The 20,633-nt window shown below is 34.6% G+C and overlaps 1 protein-coding gene across 4 annotated transcripts in view; it reads left to right on the top strand.

The window, feature by feature from the left end:
• The window catches only part of USP47 (ubiquitin specific peptidase 47), an 89,221-nt gene that overhangs the window by 38,619 nt on the left and 29,969 nt on the right, over nucleotides 1–20,633 (top strand). For all 4 annotated transcript variants that reach the window (XM_084893509.1, XM_084893507.1, XM_084893508.1 and 1 more), the window contains 4 exons: nucleotides 6,667–6,763; nucleotides 11,534–11,679; nucleotides 12,533–12,612; nucleotides 14,966–15,115. In XM_084893509.1, coding sequence (XP_084749635.1) covers nucleotides 6,667–6,763; nucleotides 11,534–11,679; nucleotides 12,533–12,612; nucleotides 14,966–15,115 — 473 coding nt within the window. The remainder of the gene's footprint in view (nucleotides 1–6,666; nucleotides 6,764–11,533; nucleotides 11,680–12,532; nucleotides 12,613–14,965; nucleotides 15,116–20,633) is intronic.

Below are 20,633 nucleotides of genomic sequence, written 5' to 3' on the forward strand. Positions count from 1 at the left end.
GTATAAAAAGAAAACTTTAGAGTTACATTGCATGTTTTGTTTGAATGGGATTGGTAACCTTCCACTTACTGTATGTTGTAGTTAAGATATATATTAATTTCCTCAGAGCTAACTATTTGTGTAGGCTAACTGATGTATTTGTTATGGGCTTAGGACCATTTATATCAGTAAGACTTTTTGCAGGAAACTATCAAGAATAAAAGGAAATGCAAAATTATCTTGTATTTCAGACAATAGGAGACAATAAAGCTGTTTATCTTTTATACTGTCTACTTGAGGCTTGGTGCATAAAATTTGTGGACTCAGAAGGATCCCTCAGCCCGGCCTGTGCCCTCTCCCAGTCTGGGAGCTGTCAGTTGGCATCCTTAGTGCTGCCGTGGTGTGGGAGAGGCTCCCACCACCGCCACTGCACTCGCCAGCTGTGAGCCTGGCTTCTGGCTGAGCAGCGGCACTCCCCCTGTGGGAATGCACTGACCACCAGGGGGCAACTCCTGCATTGAGTGTCTGTCTCCTGGTGGTCAGTGCACGTCATAGTGACCAGTTGTTCTTCCATTCAGTAGATTTGCATATTAGCCTTTTATTATATAGGATAATAGTGATTCTCAAATTTTTTAAATTTAATTTTATTGTTTAAAGTATTATAAATAGTAGCACATATGTCTCCTTCCCCCTACCCCCATTGACCTTCTCCCAGCCTCCCCTACCCCCCAGCACATGCCCTCACCTCAGCCCCTCAGTGTCTTGCTTCCATTGGTTATGCTTATATACATGCATACAAGTCCTTCAGTTGATTTCTTACCTCCTTCCCCCCAAACCTCCCCAGCCTTCTTGCTGTAATTTGACAGTTTATTCGATGCTTCTCTGCCTCAGTATCTTATCTATTTTTTTTTCCCATCAGGTTATAGTGTTCTTTATTATTCATAAATGAGTGATATCATGTGGTATTTTTCTTTCACTGACTGGCTTATTTCATTTAGCATAATGCTAATCATTTGGAGATGGGATACTTATTAAAAATGTAGGTTTCAAAGCAATGCTGATCAGCTGCTCTGGAGCAGGCTGGATAAATTGCATTTTGTTTTAAATAAGCACCTTATGTTATTCTGAGATAGTTGGAATACCAAGAAAATTCCAGATTTAAAAACAAGGATTCTTAAAATATTTGCTTTGTATTCTGACAACCAGTTCAGCCTTTATGCTACAAGTATTTATAAAACTCTTACTTCGTGCTGTATAGTATATTAGAGGCCTGGTGCACGAATTCATGCATCAGTGGGATCACTTGGCCTGGCCTGTGGGATTGGGCCAAAACCCACTCTTTGATATCCCCCGAGGGGTTGCAGATTGCGAGAGGGCTCAGGCCAGGCTGGGGGACTCACCTGTGCATGAGGGACCTACCCATGTAGGGAAGAGGGAAGTTGGCCAACTGGGGAGAGACCACAAAAGGGCTCTAGGGCATGTCTGGCCCCTCTTGCTCAGTTCCTATTGGCCAGACCTCAGCAGCAAGCTAACCTACTGGTTGGAGTGTCTGCCCCATGGTGGTCAGTGCATGTCATAGCAACTGGTCGACTGGTCGGCTGTCACCTGTTGATCAGTGCACGTCATAGTGAGCATTTGAGCGACCTTAGCTTATCATTAGCATATTATGCTTTGATTGATTGAATGGATGACCAGACATTTAGCATATTAGGCTTTTATTATATAGGATGGCTTTTTGATGCCCCTAAATTCTTAAAGACTAAAACATACTTTTAAAATGTTTTCTCTTTGATTATACAGATGTAATACAGATTCATTTTCATATTGTAAAATGAAAAAAGGTGAAAATCATCGACAGTCCTCCTAGCAGAAACTACTTTTAGTGACTTGCTTATTTTTATCTTTTTTCTCTCTCTATATATTTATACTCTAGTGGCCTGGTGCACGAAATTCATGCACTTGGAGGGGGATCCCCCAACCTGGTCTGTGCCATGTCACAGTGTGAGAGGCATTGACATGTATATATACATGCTTTTAAGAAAATAGGGCAATCATAATATGAGCATATTTTTAATCTATATATATTTTTTAAAAAATATATTTTATTGTTTTTGAACAGAGAGGAAGGGAGAGAAACAGAGAGTTAGAAACATCGATGAGAGAGAGTCAGCGATCAGCTGCCTCTTGCACACCCCCCACCGGGGATATGCCCACAACCAAGGCACATGCCCCTGACCGGAATCGAACCCGGGACCCTTTATTCCCCAAGCCGACACTCTATCCATTGAGCCAAACCGGTCTCGGCTTTAATCTATATTTTTAACTTAATACTTTATGGGACAATTTTTTATGCTACTAGTATTTTAATATGGGTTGAAAATTAAAATGGCTGAAAATTAGTATTTTAGTATATGGCTTAGGGATTTAAACTATTACTGGTTTTATAATGAAAATTCTTACACATAAGTTTTTATTTTCATTGCTGATTATTTCCTTAGGGTAAGTTCCCAGAGCTTGAATTACTAAGTTTAAATTTATTTTTAAGACATTTTACAGGCCTTTGATATACATTGCCATGTAATCATAGTCTTTATTCCCAATTATTGTTCCTCATACACATCTACTCCTATCCTTTTTTCCCATCTGTACATTTTTCTCCATATTCTGGGGTAGTGCTTTTCCGAATTGAAATAGTCTATAAGCATCCCAAGGAGTTGTGCTTCAAAACTTATTTTGATCACTAGACACATGTGTAAAAAAGCTGTAGTATATAATATATAGACAATGGAATATTACTTGTCCATAAAAAGAATGAAATCTTATATTTGTGACAGCATAGATAGATCTAGAGTGTATTATGATATGTGAAATAAGTCAGTCAGAAAAGGAAAAATATTAGATAATTTCACTTATATGGGGAATCTCAAGAGCAAAATAAATGAGCAAACAAAATAGAAGCATGCTCATATAAAAAGAACAGACTGATGGTTCTTAGAGGGGGGAGGGATTAGGAGGCTGGGTGAAAAAAGGTGAAGAAATTAAGAAGTACATATTGGTAGTTACAAAATAATCATGTGGATGCACACTACAGCATAGGGAATACAGTCAGTTATGTTGTAATAACTGTATATAGTGCCAAGTGGGTACTAGAAATATCAGGGGGCACATGTTGTAAAGATGATTCTCTAATCACTATATATACAGCTGAAACTAATACCAAGTAATATTAAATGTAAACTAATTGAAAAATAACATTTAAATTAAAAACAACTTATTTTGTATTTGCGTTTTCCTTAAGAAATTATTGTAAATCTTGGCACCATGTGTAAAATGTTTTCATTGGATAATGCTCTCATGATTTCAACACAGACTCTAGGAGCATATTTCTCTATAATGCACGGGGCTTGGGATCTTAACATACTCTTTCCTGTCTTCTTTGCCTACCAACTCTTCTTTGGTAGCTAGCTACTGTAAATAGAAAATGATTGGGGATGAAGAGGTACGAATTCTGAGGAATGAAGAGTGAATTGAAGGCTGAAATGGCCCCATACGTGATTAGAAATTATGTGACTGGTTATGTTTCATTATTTAAATGCGTATCTGTCCTTAGCCAGTATCTTGAATAGTTCTTTTATCTGCTCCAGGAGTTTACCTGTTTGATTTCTACTTTATCACCTATTGTTTCTGTTCAGGATTTCTTTCCGCATGTGTCTTCTAAAAAAATTGCATACATTTGCCTAAACCGGTGGTAGAGCGTCGGTCTGTGGACTGAAAGGTCCCAGGTTCGATTCTGGTCAAGGGCATGTACCTTGGTTGCATGCACATCCCCAGTAGGCAACTTGTCGATGTTTCTCTCTCATCGACGTTTCTAGCTCTCTATCTCTCTCCCTTCCTCTCTGTAAAAAATCAATAAAATATATTTTAGCCGGGACCGGTTTGGCTCAATGGATAGAGCGTCGGCTTGGGGACTGAAGGGTCCCAGGTTCGATTCCGGTCAAGGGCATGTACCTGGTTGCAGGCATATCCCCAGTAGGGGGTGTGCAAGAGGCAGCTGATCGATGACTCTCTCTCATCGATGTTTCTGACTCTCTATCTCTCTCCCTTCCTCTCTGTACAAAATCAATAAAATATATTTTAAATATATATATATATATATATATATATATATATACATATATATATATATATATATTTTTTTTTTTAAAAAAATAAATTGCATACATTCTTACATTCTTTCCCCTTACTGGCTTATACTTAATAGTATTTATTCACAACTATTTCAGGTAGAAGACCCACTTGATGATAATTTCATTTGAAGTTTGTTGATTTAGAACAGGGGTCCTCAAACTTTTTAAAGTGGGGGCCAGATCACGGTCCCTCAGAGAGCTGGAGGGCCGGACTATATGAACTACTAATTCCTACTGTAACACCTCGGCTGCGCTCACTGCCCAAAAAACCTGGCGGGCCGGATCAGACTCCTCTGCGGGCCGCATGTGGCCCGCGGGCCGTAGTTTATATTAATTCAGTAGCACTTTTAACTTGTTTAACTAAAATCTTCATATTTTGAAAAATAGTAGTACATTTATGTGAGACATTGTTCATTCTGCTTAAATGGTATTAAATCAAGTACAAACAACCATAGGTTTTTATATTACTTTATTGCTAATGGCAAAATAATGAGTGATGGCAAAAGTGAATTGCTATTTCTTCCTCCTTCCTATAAAACCCCTCTTTTCCCCTCCCTCTCTCTTTTTTTTTTTAAGCCCAGGGAAGGGAAACCAAGTCAAAATAAATGCTACATGATTGGTCTGCAGGTACACAAAGGACAATAGTAGTTTTAAAGGGGTATGTGAAGTGGTTATCCTTGACTGTTGAGGAATTGGGCAAAGGAGATGGAGAAGAGGAAAAATCCCAGGCAGCCATAGCTGAGAAGAAAGTGCAGAATAACCTGATCTCCTGGACAGAGTACTTTGTGGGGAAGAATCTGTTTACATGGACTAAGAATGAAATAATGTTTATTTTTATTAACAATCAGGCTAAATATACAGATTTGAGTTACTTGTATGTCATATGCACTTTTCCTTTATGTGCACCTACTGCTTACAGATTTGACCACTGCCGTTATGGTCTAATAAGGAAGAAATAGATGTAAATAGGTAATGACAAATAGTGAGATAAAGTCTCTGATATAGATTAAGATCAAGATGTTATATAAACAACTCAGGTAAGGGATGGTTAGTAATTCAAGCAATTTATAATTATAAAAAATGTAAAATATGCAAACATAGTTTTTAAAGTAAAGATTAAAGATTAAAGCCTTTAGAAATGAAAGCTGAATCTTAATCCAAAGTAAAAGGTGTGTAGCTGCTTGGTCTCTTAGGTACCAATAGTGTGGAATCTATTCCTTTTTTTCCACAACTGACCAAGATTCATCATGCATAATTTTTTGTCCTTTCATTACCTTCTTTAGCAATATAGTTATCCATAGAGCCTCCCATTTCTTTTCTTTCTTTCTTTTTTTTTTTTTTCAATCCTCACCTGAGGATATTTTTTAAATTGATTTTTAGAGAGAAAGAGAAAGGGAGGGAAGAGGTGGAGGGAGGGAAGAAAGGAGGGGAGGAGGTAGGAAGGTGGGGGAGAAAGAGAGAGTCATCATGTGAGAGAGACACATCGACTGATTCCCACCCGAATGTGCCCCAAATGGGTCCATGGATTAAACCTACAATTGAGGTTCATGCTCTTGACCAGGAATCAAACCCTTTGGTTTTCAGGCTGACACTTTTTTTTTTTTTTTATTTTATTGATTTTTTTACAGAGAGGAAGAGAGAGGGATAGAGAGTTAGAAACATCGATCAGCTGCCTCTTGCACACCCCCTATTGGGGATGTGCCCGCAACCAAGGTACATGCCCTTGCTCGGAATCGAACCTGGGACCTTTCAGTCTGCAGGCTGACGCTCCACTGAGCCAAACCAGTTTCAGCATAATACTTTTATTTTTTGAAGAGCACTTGTGAATATTTAATGAACTCCTGTGGCTTCAAGCCACCAGAACACAATCCTCCCCAGCTTAAATTTTAAGTTCATATAAGTTTCTCCTTTTCTCTTTCCTTCTTCTTCCTCCCTCCAATCTTTCCTGCTTCCATCTCTTACTTCTCTTCTTACTCTTTGCATAGCAATGCTGATCAATAGAATCTCATACTTTATGGCATGTTAAAATAAATGAAGTCATTCTGAATTTTATGTTATTAATTGCTAGTAGAAGTTGGGTTATAGGGCCTGATGACAGAGATAACTGGTTCAGGTCAGTCTTCCGACATTGGGCGTGTGTGATAAAGTGAATATGTTTGTACTTTTCCATTTTAAACCACAACTTTTAGATTTGGGGAACAATGATTATTTTTATGTCAATTAAACACTATATTAAACATATTTCTCTTAAAATTTTATTAAATGCTATGTAACATCCATGTATGTCTCTGGACATAAAAATATCCTGACTTTCTGAGAAGCAAGGTTTACATAGTGCACATATTTCTTAGGTGGCGTTGAAAGAATGGAAATAATCTTCAACTAAGTAACCTTAACCTCTCCAAGTTCACTGTGCATTAAATTCTTACTAAGTTTATTTTTGTTATTTTTTTTTTAATATAAATGCTGATTCATGTATATTTGTGTTTTCTTTTTAAAGGTTATGTGGGATTAGTAAACCAGGCAATGACTTGCTATTTGAATAGCCTTTTGCAAACACTTTTTATGACTCCTGAATTTAGGAATGCCTTATATAAGTAAGTATTTAAAAAATTCTATAAAACTGATTAAAAATTAAAATATAGTTTTTAATGAATAAAATCAAATTTATCTTCTTACAGTCACTTTTAAAGTTTGGAGCATTTCTCACTTCATAAAACACACCAGAATAATATATAAGAAAAGCATTGTATGAGAGATTGGCATATGAAAAACTTGTGAGGAGTGAGAATCAGAAGTTCATAGACAGCAAAGGATACAATTGATCAGATTTACATTTGGGATAAATTATTCTTTATAAACTTCCCTTCTTTATAACTTTAACACCTTTATGAAGAAATATGTTATCTTCTTTTTGAGATAATCTTAATATGTAAACCACTTCTTCTTTCCCTCACTTCTCAATTTAAGAAGCAATGTTGTAGTTTTAAACTTGTAAACTTTGTTTCTAATTAACATATAAAGCAACTGTTCTGTGTTTTCTGTTTGTGTGTGTGATTCTGTTTTTTTAAAAATATATTTCATTGATTTTTACAGAGAGGAAGGGAGAGGAATAGAGAGTTAGAAACATCAATGAGAGAGAAACATCTATCAGCTGCCTCCTGCACACCCCCTATTGGAGATGTGCCCGCAACCAAGGTACATGCCCTGACCGGAATCGAACCTGGGACCCTTCAGTCCACAGGCCGAGGCTCTATCCACTGAGCCAAACCGGTTAGGGCTGTGTGTGTGTTTCTTCTAAAAGACTGTATATACATCAGATATTTTAAAATACTTTATGGAGTCCATATGTAAGTAAACCCTAAAGTCACACATTTATTTTTATGAATGCCTATGATAATACATTTAATACAGCCTCACCTCGTATGTTTTCTTTAAGTTTACATAACTTTTATTTTTTTTAAGACATTTTAAAATACAAATAAACCGACTTCTTTCCATTTTCATGTTACTTTTGAGTAACATCTTTTGAATTATTATAAATATGTATTTAAAGTATTTTGGGAACTTTTAATATTAGTCATATTGTTCAAACAACATTCTAGTACTGCTGCATTTATGTGTAAGCTCAATTTACTTATAAAAATTGACATTTTTTTTCATTCAGCAAGTATTTGTTACCCAGTAGTGTCTATATGCTAAGCACTTGGTAGATAGACATGGAGTTAGAAATAAGGTCTTTGTTCTTAAGGAAGTGACAGATTGCTTCACAAAAGCAACATGTGTATGTATGAAATACTTTAAAAACACATTTAAGAATAGCTAAATACCATGAGAGTTTAGTGAGTAGGTTAATTAAGGAAACTTGGAGAAGTGGTTTAGTTTAGAAAGTATAATTTGGGGTCATGAAGGTAAGTATGGTTTAACCAGATTGGGAAGATAGAGACAACATTACAGATAGGGGGACTTTTGAGAGTAAAAATGAGCAATAATAAGTGCTCTCTGAATGTTGGTATTATTTTGCATCAGACACTGTGCTGGGCACTTTACGTATATCTTACTTTAATTCTTATGGTAACTGTATGAATTACAGTGTTATTATCCACATTTTACAAAGGAGGTAACTGAAGGCACAGAGAGGTTAAGTACTTTGCCAGAGGCCACAATGCCAGAAGTACACACCCAAGTACATAGCAGAATCCCTTCCCTATTCTGCCTGTACTGTAGCTGATGCTAATAAGTATAATATGCCTAGAGGTCTCCTAGAGGTAGCATAATTGGAGTTTTGTCAGAGTACTAAAAGTTGTGGTTAAGATATGGAGTCAAGCCTGCCATTCAAACCAGAACATATTAAACAGTCTATGGTGGCCGAAATTGGTTTGGCTCAGTGGATAGAGCATTGGCCTGCGAACTGAAAGGTCCCATGTTTGATTCCGGTCGAGGGCATGTACCTTGGTTGCGGGCACATCCCCAATAGAGGGTGTGTAAGAGGCAGCTGATCATGTTTCTCTCTCATCAATGTTTCTAACTCTCTACCCTCTCCCTTCCTCTCTATAAAAAAATCAATAAAAAATATTTAAAAAAATAAAAATAAACAGTCTATGGTGATGTGCCTGCTTTGGCAAGTAGTGCATAGAATGGGGAGTCCAGGAAATAACCATGACTCCTAATCCCTGAAAGTGGTCTGTAAATATCTAGCATGGTGGAGAAGACTAAGAGCATAGCCAAGTCTACTCATTCAACAAATACATATTGAGTACATACTGTGTGTTAAGCACTGAAATGACAATAATGAATAAGACAAAGTCTCTCCCTTCAGCTTATATAAATGAGTTCTTTTGCATAGTCATATATGCCATGAAGAAAATAAAGCAGGACTATGTGGAAAGAGTAACTGTCAGGAGGTTGAGTAGTCAGGGAATACTAAGGAACTACCATGTGACTAGACTTCACAGGAGCCAGTCCAGTGAAGATCTAAGAGAAGAGCATTCGAGACAAAACTGCAAGTCAAGTGCAAAGGCCTTTTAGAAACAAATCCATTGTGACTGGACCCAGTGGTGAGGAGAGGCCGTGAAACATAAGGTTAAATAGGAAGGCCAAATGCCATGGGGATTGTGAGAATAGAGTGATGTTTATTGCCAGTTGGGAAACAAAGCCTGAGAGCCTGATGATGTTTTATAATATAGAATCAAAGAAAGGATGGCTCTAAAAAGGCTGGACCTTGCTGCATTACAATTAGGGTAGCACTAGCCTGAACGGATAGGGTTCTGTTTCTTTATTTTCCTCACTTGTTATATGATAGCCAACAGAGACTCTACCACTTTAGATGTTGAGGCGTATAAGTGATGCATTAAATACATTGTTTTAGGAAAGCTTATATATGGCAACATGCAGAATTGATTTGAAAGGTAGGGAACCCTGAAGAACTCTGTTATTAAACCAGACATGGATATAGGAGGGTCAAAATGAAGTTGGTGACAGTGGGTATTTCAAATTGAAAACTGATATGACTTAATCACAAATTTTATTTAGGAGTAAAGAAAAAGGAAGAATCAAATATGGCACCAAAGTTTCTAATTTAGGTGATCAGAATATCATAAATAACAATAAGATGAAAAAACTTTTTAAGGCCCAACCAGGGTGGCTCAGTAGTTGAGTGTTGACCTATGAACCAAGAGATCACTGGTTGGATTTCCCAGTCAGGGCATATGCCTGGGTTTTGGGCTCAGTTCCCATTAGGTGGAATGCAGAAAGCAGCCGATTCATATTTCTCATCAATGTTTCTATCCCTTTCTCTCTCTCTCTCTCTCTCTCTCTCTCTCTCTCTCTCTCTCTCTCTCAAATCAATAAAAACATATTATAAAAAAAAAAAACAACTAACACTTTTTAAAGGTATTTATACCAGGCATAAAGGACAGGTGAGAATTCTGTTGTATATTATAGTAATTCCTCTTCACTTAGTGAATTTTCCTAGCAAAAAATTTAAGCATTTTGTATTTTGACTTTATAGGTTTTTGGGGTTTTTTTTACAGCTACTGGGGGAATTTTAGATCCTATAATGTCAAGTATAAATCCCTTCTAGTGAGAAAAATGAGAATAAAAGAGGGCTAGGGTTTGAATATACAAAAGTGGATAATGACGAGGTGTTTGCAAGGAAGCTTTGAGAAGAAAAAAGTTAAATGAATTCCACTGACACCTGCAAAACAGAAGGGAGCTTTGGTGTGTAAAAAAAGGAACAGGATTCAGAACTGCAATTTCTTAGCCCTAAATAAACCAAGTATTGAATACTTTAACAGAAGGACATACCAAAAGAAGAAAAAAGAGAAGAAAGATTTTTAGTATATACATCACTTGCATTACAGGAAAGTTAATGTTGCAACCTCCTTTGAAACTAAGAAAGTTCTAGCGAGGAAGTGGAAAGTAATAATATTATTGCCAGCTTAAGAGAAAGAGAATCATTAATATGTCCTTATTTAATTTTATCTTTGGCATTTTATTTTATTGTATATAAATTATTTTAAGGATTTTTGTGGCTTTATTACAAACTTTAATCCCACCAAATCTTATTTTTTCAATGAGCTCTTAAGTCCTTTGATTAGGAATTTGCTTTTTATTGATACAGTCCTTGAGTTTGGGTTAGAGTAATGTTTATCAGAAATATATTGAAGCTAAATATTGAATCTGGATTACTTTATTTACTTATCCTAATTTTAAAAACATCTTATTAAGGAAAATTTCGAACATTAAAAAATAGTGAAATGTTATTATGAATATATTTATACCTATCATCAGCGTTGATTGTTATCAACGCAAAATCAATTATTTTATTCTGTAATCCTTCGCTCTAATTTTTTGGAAGCACACTCCTGTCATATCACCTAAATTATAAAAATCTGTTCAAATTGATTGGTAAGTCCCTTAATCTATTTAATCTATTTTTAGTCCCTTTCTGTCTTTTCCCACCTTGTAATTTATTTCTTGAAAATGTATTTTCACTTGTCCTGTAATTTCAACAGTTTGGATTTTGATGTTTGAATTCCATAGTGTCATTTCATAATTGTTCTATCCCCTGTATTTTATGTGAATAATTAGAACAAGAGTCTTGATCAAATTTAAGTTTGACAATTACTTTTAAATGTGCTTTGTCTTTCATTCATGTTGCTTTCTAATGTCTTTTATTAATGTCTAAATTTGCTCTGAATTTATGAATTCTAGAAAGGCTAGTGTTTCATTAAATATTAATAGCTTCAGTTAATATCCATGGTCTTTATAGGCTCTTACATTACTATAATGTTAATATTATATTAATTATGCTTTAAGGAATAAAAATATTTTATAAATAATTTTTAATCATTTCATTTCAATAGGTGGGAGTTTGAAGAATCTGAAGAAGATCCAGTGACCAGTATTCCATACCAACTACAAAGGCTTTTTGTTTTGTTACAAACCAGCAAAAAGAGAGCAATTGAAACCACAGATGTTACAAGGAGCTTTGGATGGGATAGTAGTGAGGGTACTAATTCTTTTATAATGATAAATGTTTCTAATATTTAAAGGAATCCTAGCAGAGAATATTATAAACAAATAGCAAAATAACACAAATTAAGAACTTCATTAACTTTACCTTAAACATTTTCACTCTTTTTGCTGGGGGTTAAAAATAATTTATTTTTAAAATTTAAGTTCTGAGGGATACATTTTTTATTATGTATATTTTCTTAATCCTCACTCCAAGGGTAAGATTATTTTTTCCATTGATTTTTAAAGTAGAGGGGAGGAGGGGAGGGAGGGTGGGAAGAGAAACTTCCATGTGAAAGAGATACACGGATTGGATGCCTCCTACTCTTGCCCTGATAGGGCAGGAGATTGAATCTGTTAACTGCCAGTGACTGGAAATTGAACCCTTAACCCTTTGGTCCTCGGACTGATGCTCTTAACTAAGCAAGACAGGCCAGGGCTAAATATTTTATAATTAAAAATGTCCTCTAAAATACACTTGGTTATACTCTATTTATGTGTACTTAACTAAAAAAATTTAAATTTGTCATCTTAGATTTTTCTTAACTCTACAGTGGAAAAAAAAGAATAATAGCAAATATTACACATAGCAAATATTAAGCATATGTTATCTGTAAATGTTGAGCATATGTTATCTGTAAATGTTAATAATAGCAAATATTAAGCATATGTTATCTGTAAATGTTGAGATCTCTTCTTTCCTGTAATTGCTTTTTCATGACTGTAATGTGTATTTTTTTTTTTAGCAGTTTGCATAGACTTTTCCATGAAATTTGTCTTTAACAACAACTTAGCATTTTATTACACTAAATGTATTGCTATTTTAATTAAATTTTGTCTTAAAATAGCTTGGCAGCAGCATGATGTACAAGAACTGTGCAGAGTCATGTTTGATGCTTTGGAACAGAAATGGAAACAAACAGAACAGGTAATTCATCTCTCTCAAGTTGAGGGGAGTGTTTTCTAATAAATCATTCATTACCCTAAAGGGACTTTTATTCCTTTGAAGTGTTTTGATGTGTTTAAAGTTCAGTTGTGAAAATACTAAATGGGGAATTGAAAATACTAGGTTCAATTAACTGAGAATCTAATTAAAAAATAATAAAAATTCTCGTTAAACCTGTGGATCTCAGTTTCCTCACCTTTATGATAATGAATTTGAGCTTTATTATCTAGTAGATTTCTTTTTAGCTTAAAACTACATAATTCTTATGTATGTGTGTGTGCATGCATGCATGCATACATACATATGTAAATGTGATATACATGATTTAAGGAGATGATCTTTGAACAGTATTTTCAGATATTTATTAAGTAAAATATATGCCTTGTAATCTGTAGCACATTACAAAGTATACTGTATTCATCAAGCATTACCTTAGTTTTGACCATAGTCATAGGCTTTTCACATTTAGGATCCATGTTATTCTGACCCTATTTTTCTTATCCTCCGGAAGGAGGAATGGGTTAGAAGAATGAAAAAACCTTAGATATGTCATTGGGATGAGGAGTAAGGCTGAATTGGATGAGACAGAATTGGATGAGGATTCAGCACAGAGGATATATACTGGGTGCAGTGATAGAGGATCACAGAGATAAAACAAGGGGACTCGGTGGAGAATCAGGACAACAGCTTAGAGTCTGTTTTCTCATTGAAACTATTAAGGTGGCGTGGGCCAGAGGTTTTAACACGTAAAATGCCCAGTTACTGGTGACTGACACTATACTTTCTGTACGGAAGACAAAACAGGCTGGGCACTTAACCTGTTAAACTAGATTGTGATCCCTTCATGGTTTATGTTTAGTGAATATACACCAGCACTTTAAAAAAAAAAAAAAAAAAAGGAATAGAATGGAGAAGTATAAGAGAGCATCACATAAGTAAGGGTAAGTATTATTGTTATGTAACTTTAGTTACAGTTAAATGTACTGGGTTGCAATGAAAATTTCTGTGTTATTGAAACTGTTTGAAAAACACCGGATTAAAGCACTACAAAATTACAGAGAAGACAAAATCAAATGTGACTGGGATAGGAGAATGAAGAAGGCTTCATTAAATATTAGAGTAGACAATGATGGTAGATTCTAGTTTGAAGGCTTATTAAGTCCTAGATATTAGAAGAGATTTAAATTTATGAGAGGTCTATATAATGTGCTTTCTTAAGAGAGTTGAAAACATGTTAAGTTTATTTAGTGATCTAGTTTCTCTAAACAGTCCTGTGGGATTGTATTTTAGTAATTTATAGAGATGTTATTAGTGGCCTGTTTTTTTCTTCATAAGTCTGAAGTTCCCTTCTTCTTACTACATCCCTCTGTGAGTTAACACTTTTATTAAGAGCAGCTGGGGCATTCCTGCTGCGTTTCAAAGTTTGGGTACAAGAATCTTGAGACGAGACATTCACATGGAGGGAGGTTCCTTACTTAGGGAGTTATGTGCCTTCTTTGGGCCAGGTAAGAGATCCATTATTTTAGGTGAGAGTATTTAAAGGGAGATGGAATTTAAGATTTTTAAAATTTTTCTGTACATTAAAAATAAATTATAACCTCCTTAAAAATAGTTTTATATATGTTACTGAAAGCTAAAAAGTTTTATTTGTGCTAGCAGATATGATTTTAAAAATATGAATATTTTATTGTGAGAGTGGTCATGCATATGTAAAGCTATAAAAACAGCCAGTTATTTAACTGTGTAATTATCAATGTACCTAAAGTGATAGATTAGGGAGTATTTTCAGCCTAATTAAAAGATGTGACACTTAATAGTATAATAAATTGGTAACTGATTTTAACAGAACATTGTTTAACGATAGGGTTTTTAATTATATATGGCTAATATGCAAAGTGTCCCCTTGGGAGTTCGACTGGGAGACCAGGAGCTTGACCACCAGGGGATGGCACAGAACAAAGGAAGGCCCTTACCGGCAGCCAGGAAAGGGAGGCCCCGACCTGGAGCCGGAAGGCCCTCATCAGCTCTGATCGCCAGCCAGGCCTAGGTCCCTACTCGTGCATGAATTTTGTGCACTGGGCCTCTAGTATATAATAATTGAAATAGGTCATTTTTGTACATTGATTTTTATATTAGTGTTGATATAATTTTGATTTTCAGTTGATTTTTATCAAGCCTTGACTTTTTTCCAATAGAATTTTAGACAAATCTTAAATTAAAGCTTTCTGAAACTTCAGTAAAAATGAATATCCTTTTGATATTCATATTTCAAAGCATGAATTATGTTTTCACGTTTTTAAGGAACACTTTAAAATGTAAATGTTCTTATTTTTAGGCTGATCTTATAAACGAACTATATCAAGGCAAGCTGAAGGACTACGTGAGATGTCTGGAATGTGGTTATGAGGGCTGGAGAATCGACACATATCTTGATATTCCATTGGTCATCCGACCTTATGGGTCCAGCCAAGCATTTGCTAGTGTGGTGTGTACCTTTCCGCTGACTGCTTGTGTATACACAGAATACATAATAGCACAGTGGTATAATCTTTCATAAGGTAAGTATCATCCTAGATACACCTTCTTGGGTTGTTAGTCATTCCTGCATTTAAGCTAGCAAGATCTAGAAGATTTTTGACCCTTCAGTGAGTCCTAATAGTGCATGTATACATGTATACGAGGGAAAGTAAATGCATATGTACTGCCTCATGGCTCAGTGTTTTATTCTTTCTGATAGTTGACTAGATTATTTCACTTTTTTTTTATTTTATTTTTTACCTCTAAACAATCTGTTCCATAAATGCTATTTTGTGACCTTTTGTTGCATAGAGAAGTACATTTGTTTTTGGGGACATTTTGCTCCATATACTTATAAAATTGGAAAAATAACCTTTGGTTTAATGATAAGCAGAAGCCACATTTTTAAAGGAGCATTCCTATGCTAAAATTTACTTAAATTATACATTTAAGAAGCACAGATAATTTGAAGAATCAGAACTATATATGGTTAGTTTATATATTGAATATGTAAGTGGGATAAGATTTCCTAGTCTTCCTGTTAACCATTTAATTGTTTTTTGTTATTATTAATTGCATTTTATCCTTATGTGTGTTTACTTATGTGAAAAGGAGAGTCACAGAAGGAGTTATGTTTTATATTTAAAATGAGAGAATTCTGAAACATTTATTTAGAACCTATTATGAGCCAGGAGAAACTTTCAGAGCTAACTAACACATCTAAAAAAAAGTAGAATTTCGTCATGATGTTGTTTGAACCTTATTTATGCTAACAAACTGATAGTGGCTTGTAGCTAAAATCAGTGTTTTTAAAGCTAGTTCATACTTTATCTAAAATAGTGCTACATGTGTGGCTTAGTTTTCTGGTCTCTAGGACAATTGATTCCCTTTGCTTTTTTCTTCTTTTTTTTTTTTTTTTTAGAGAGAGAAATGGAGAGAGAAAGAGAGTTAGAAACATCGATCAGCTGCCTCCTGCACACCCCCTACAGAGGATGTGCCTGCAACCAAGGTACATGCCCTAGACCGGAATCGAACCTGGGACCTTTCAGTCCGCAGGCTGATGCTCTATCCACTGAGCCAAACCGGTTTTGGCTTCTTATACTTTTATACAGCTAACAGGAAAATGATCAGCAAGAAGTTCGGGAATCTATTAGTGGAATCCAATGTAAAAGCCCTTTCCTGGATAGTGGCAGGTTAGGTCTCCTTTCCTTCACTCTTTTTTAGTTTACTTCCTGAGTAGATTTGAAAAATTTTGTGCCCTTTGTAAACTGCCATTTTAAGTATGTGAGATTGGCTGAGGTTTGAGTTACTAGTTTTGTTTTTCATTTTGTTTTGCTTCTACTTTATTTTGGCAGTTTAAGTAGAAGTGACATACTGAAAAACCATTGGGAATTAGTTAGCATTTGTCTTTTAATGGTTTATTTTCCTAACTCATTTTTAAATATTGTCACTTCTTGAGCAAAAATATACTAGGGAAATATTTGATAGGCTCGAGTGATATAAAATATTTTTTCTAATTTGTTTACAAAAGTATTTTTAAAAGATTTTTCACGTATACATTTAGTTTAGTTTTTTATGTATTCATTGAATGTTGGGGAAGACAAATGTTTATTTGTCTTTTGCAGTGTTCTATTTGAGTCTTCAGCAAATATAATTGCTTAGCTAATTTTTTTTGTCATTATTTATTTACCTACTGAATTGCCACCACTCTCTTAAGTACATTATAGACACAGCAGAGGAGCTATTTGAAGAATATTTTTGAAAGAGTGTAAAAAGTCACATTTCTAAGTGGAATTCTCCAAAGGTAGTATCCTTCCTTAAAATACAGATGGTGGTGGTGGCGATTCAGTGGGAACTGGAAGCTACAGCTATGAGGCAGTATGTGAGCAGGTTTATAACACACATGCGCTAATAGGGCTTGCAGAAGGTAACCTAAAATTTCCTAGACTTTGCTGGAATCTCTTGAGGGAAATAAAAGCAGGTGAAACTACCCAAGATAGGGGTTCTAAGGAGGATACTACCTTCAGAGAACTTTAGTTAGAGGTAAGTGACTTCCCATTATTTTCTGAATTCAAAACTTACAATCTATACTTCTCAATCCAAAGAAATCACCACACAGCATCTAAAAGTAGTTTTATATCACTGTTTGCCATTGTGTATTTTGTTAACTTTATGTGTTTAAAAGGAATTATATAAATGTGGATTGTAAAAATCTAGTTAAAAGGAGAAGTGTAAAATCTCATTAAGGCTATATATAATAATTGGCCTTAATTTGAATTGAACTCTTAAATTTATTTTGCAACTTTTAATTTTGGATTCCGGTTTGTTTGTTTTTTGTCATGCACACACACACACACACATACACATACACACACATAAGCACACATACATACGTACACACACACAACATTGACAGTTATATGTTTTGTTTATGGTATGTTCTGTTCATTGTACCACCATATCAGTGAGGTTGAATAACACCTAATGTTTAATTTCAGACAGTTATGTTTGAGATTCAGTTAAAAGTTGAAGCTTTTTTACTCTTAATCTTCTAAAACATGGACTTGTTTTATCTCCATGTTTAAATAAATTATTTGAAAATAATGTTTAGAATTAAAATATGAATGAAATTAATATGCAGCTAATTTATCCTTATGACATCTATGAATTTTTATGGGAGTTTTCAGCATGATTGATAGACTTATTTCTAATAAATATGAGGAATTGCTTCCAATTAAAAAAAACTTCATCATAATATTTTCATTGTTAAATTATATTTTAGTTATTATAACTATGATACTTATTAAATTTCTGGTCTTCATTTTACCTGGCCAAGTAGGGCCTCCGTATTTAAGGATTCTTGTGCCATTCTCTGTCTTTCAGATTGAATTTGTTCAACACTAGTCTCCCACCAGATTTAATAGATGTTTGAGAGATCTTTGATTAAATTTGGGAAACTCAGTAATATAATCCTTTTTGTGAAGTTTATGGTACATATTTTTTTGAAAATGTCCCAAGGATTCCTATAATAGAGAAATTTGTTTAACTGTATTTAACCTAGCCTTGTCTTTCTCTGTGGGACATCCCTTGTATTTGAAGGGATACTTAGATTCTGAGGAATAGATTTTGGGAAGCACTGCATTATATTAAGGCAATTTAAGGACTATTTCTACTTTGTCACATTAACATTTACGTTTTTGGTATGTTGAGGGAGTATGAGAATGCTAAAATATATGTTTCAATTTCCTATTGTTTTATACATTTTATTATTCCTCCTAAAAAATTAACATCAGCTGAAACATTGTTTGTATTAATATTTTTTAAAAAATTGTTCTTAATGACTTTTTAGGTAATTGGAACCTTTTCTTTTACACTGATTAGAGCAGTCTATATTAAAACCAGTCTTTCTGAATGTTATAATCAAAGAAATCTTGAGTCTGCATATTGCCAGGCACATTTGAGAATGCATAATAAGGAGATAGTCTAGAATACATAATACATGATGATACATAAAAATTAGATACATAGTTTTTATTGGTTAATTGTAAAAACTAAATAAAAATGATAGCACCTCATATGTTTGACAGTAAGAGGGGAGGTGCTTTTCATTTTTAACAGTAAAATTTTAGACACTATATTTTAAGGGTATCTTTTGTCATTTAACATATTTATTGAATTGCCTACTCTTGACAGGCACTGTTCTAGGTCATTTTCTATTAGGATACTTTTATTCTATTATTGGGTAAGTATATTTAAATATCTGTTTATTATAACAATATGTATTCAAAAGCCTGAAATTGATTTAGCTGTATAGTTTCATATAGTGCCCTAGCCAAGCACAGTGGAAAAACTTTGTCCCCCAACTTATGCCAGCCGAAGCTGGTATGGATCCTCAACTTCTACCCTTATCAAGTTATAACAAAGTTCTCCAACTTGGTACCAGGGTGACATCAGAGAAGCCTGAGTAGCTAGCCAGAAGTTTCATCTTTGCTGGGCTGTAAGGAACCTTCCCACTGCCATTCTCCTGTTCCCCTGGTTCACTGTCTCTAGAGACCACATGGAGAGCCTGCCTTTAACTCCTGTCTGACTGTAAGAAAGTGCTCCTTTCCCTCCCCACCGGATTGATACCTCGTGGAGGAGAATCAGAACTTTTATAGTAAGAAACTTAGTCCCCCTCACAGCCGAGGTGATACCAGCAGAGGAATTCTATTAGAATAATAGGTATTATAGAATTGGAATGTGGATGACAAAAACACTTTATCAATAGTTTTCTGAGTTTGATAACTAGCAATATTCTTGTTCTTTAAAAATCACATTGAAGTATTAAGAGAAAAAGCATGATGTTTGAACCCACTCTCAAATGGTCTTGAAAAATAATGTATATGTGGGTGGGATGATCAAGCAAAGGTAGCAAAATGTTAAAGCCTGTTGAGTCTGAGTAAATATATAGTTCCTGGGAATTTTCTGTTCTTTAAACTTTTCTCTGAATTTTTTTTAAAAAAGAAAAAGATAAGCTTTTGGAATAAACTATAAGGCAGAGAACAATACACATAATATACATATACCTTAGCCAATACACACAATACATACCTTAGTTTAGTACAGTAGAATTTGAGTGAGATAATTTTTCACTCTTCCTCCCTTTTCCCCCCTACCCCTGCTCTGATTTTTTTTTAGATATTGCTTTACCAATTCAAATGACCTCTATTTGGAAAACAACAAATTTGATGTCATTCTACGTTAAACTATGTTTGTGATTCTCTGAAAGCTTCTTTTACTCTGAGATTTTTATAAAATTTGCTTTTTTATGCTTAAAATATGCTTTAGAGAAAAAAAAAATATTTGCTAAATGTGTTCTTTCTTAGGACTTCCAGTAAAATGCTTGGCCATATTTCAGAACCTCCCAACTAATTGGTCCCCTCACCTGTGGTCTTCCTTGTGTTTTTGAGAACAACTAGAAGATAAATGAAATTAGAAGCATTTTGAATATCTTTTCATAGCTTTGATCTTATTCCAAAATGAGCTAGATCAAACAATATGTGGATAGTAGTTTATAAGCTCTGCCAGCTATTTTAAAATAAGTTCATTTTGCCAGATCAAGTTCCTTTATCTGTCCTTTGAAGAACACCAAATATTTGAAAACACTTCATCTTAATAATCTATTTTTTCTTTATGTGTAATAAATATGTATTGTCAAAATTTTGAGATTATGCAATCTTATGTGTTGTATTAACTAAAATTCATTTTTTGATTGTGAAAATTTATTGATTAAAAATTAATATAATGCCCACAAATTCTTCAGTATTCATACTAAGTTTCTTGCTTCTATCTTAAGGCTGTATGGAGAAAAGAGAACCACCTGGTACACTAAGTGAACAGTCCAAGAGCTCTCATACACTTTGAAATGGAGCAGTATCTGACATGCAGTGAGAAGATTGCACAGTGGTTTTCAACCTTCACACTAGTGCAGTGGTGGATTACTGATT

Source organism: Pipistrellus hanaki (genome assembly GCF_964339955.1).
Source record: "Pipistrellus hanaki genome assembly, chromosome: 9".
Lineage (NCBI taxonomy): Eukaryota > Metazoa > Chordata > Mammalia > Chiroptera > Vespertilionidae > Pipistrellus > Pipistrellus hanaki.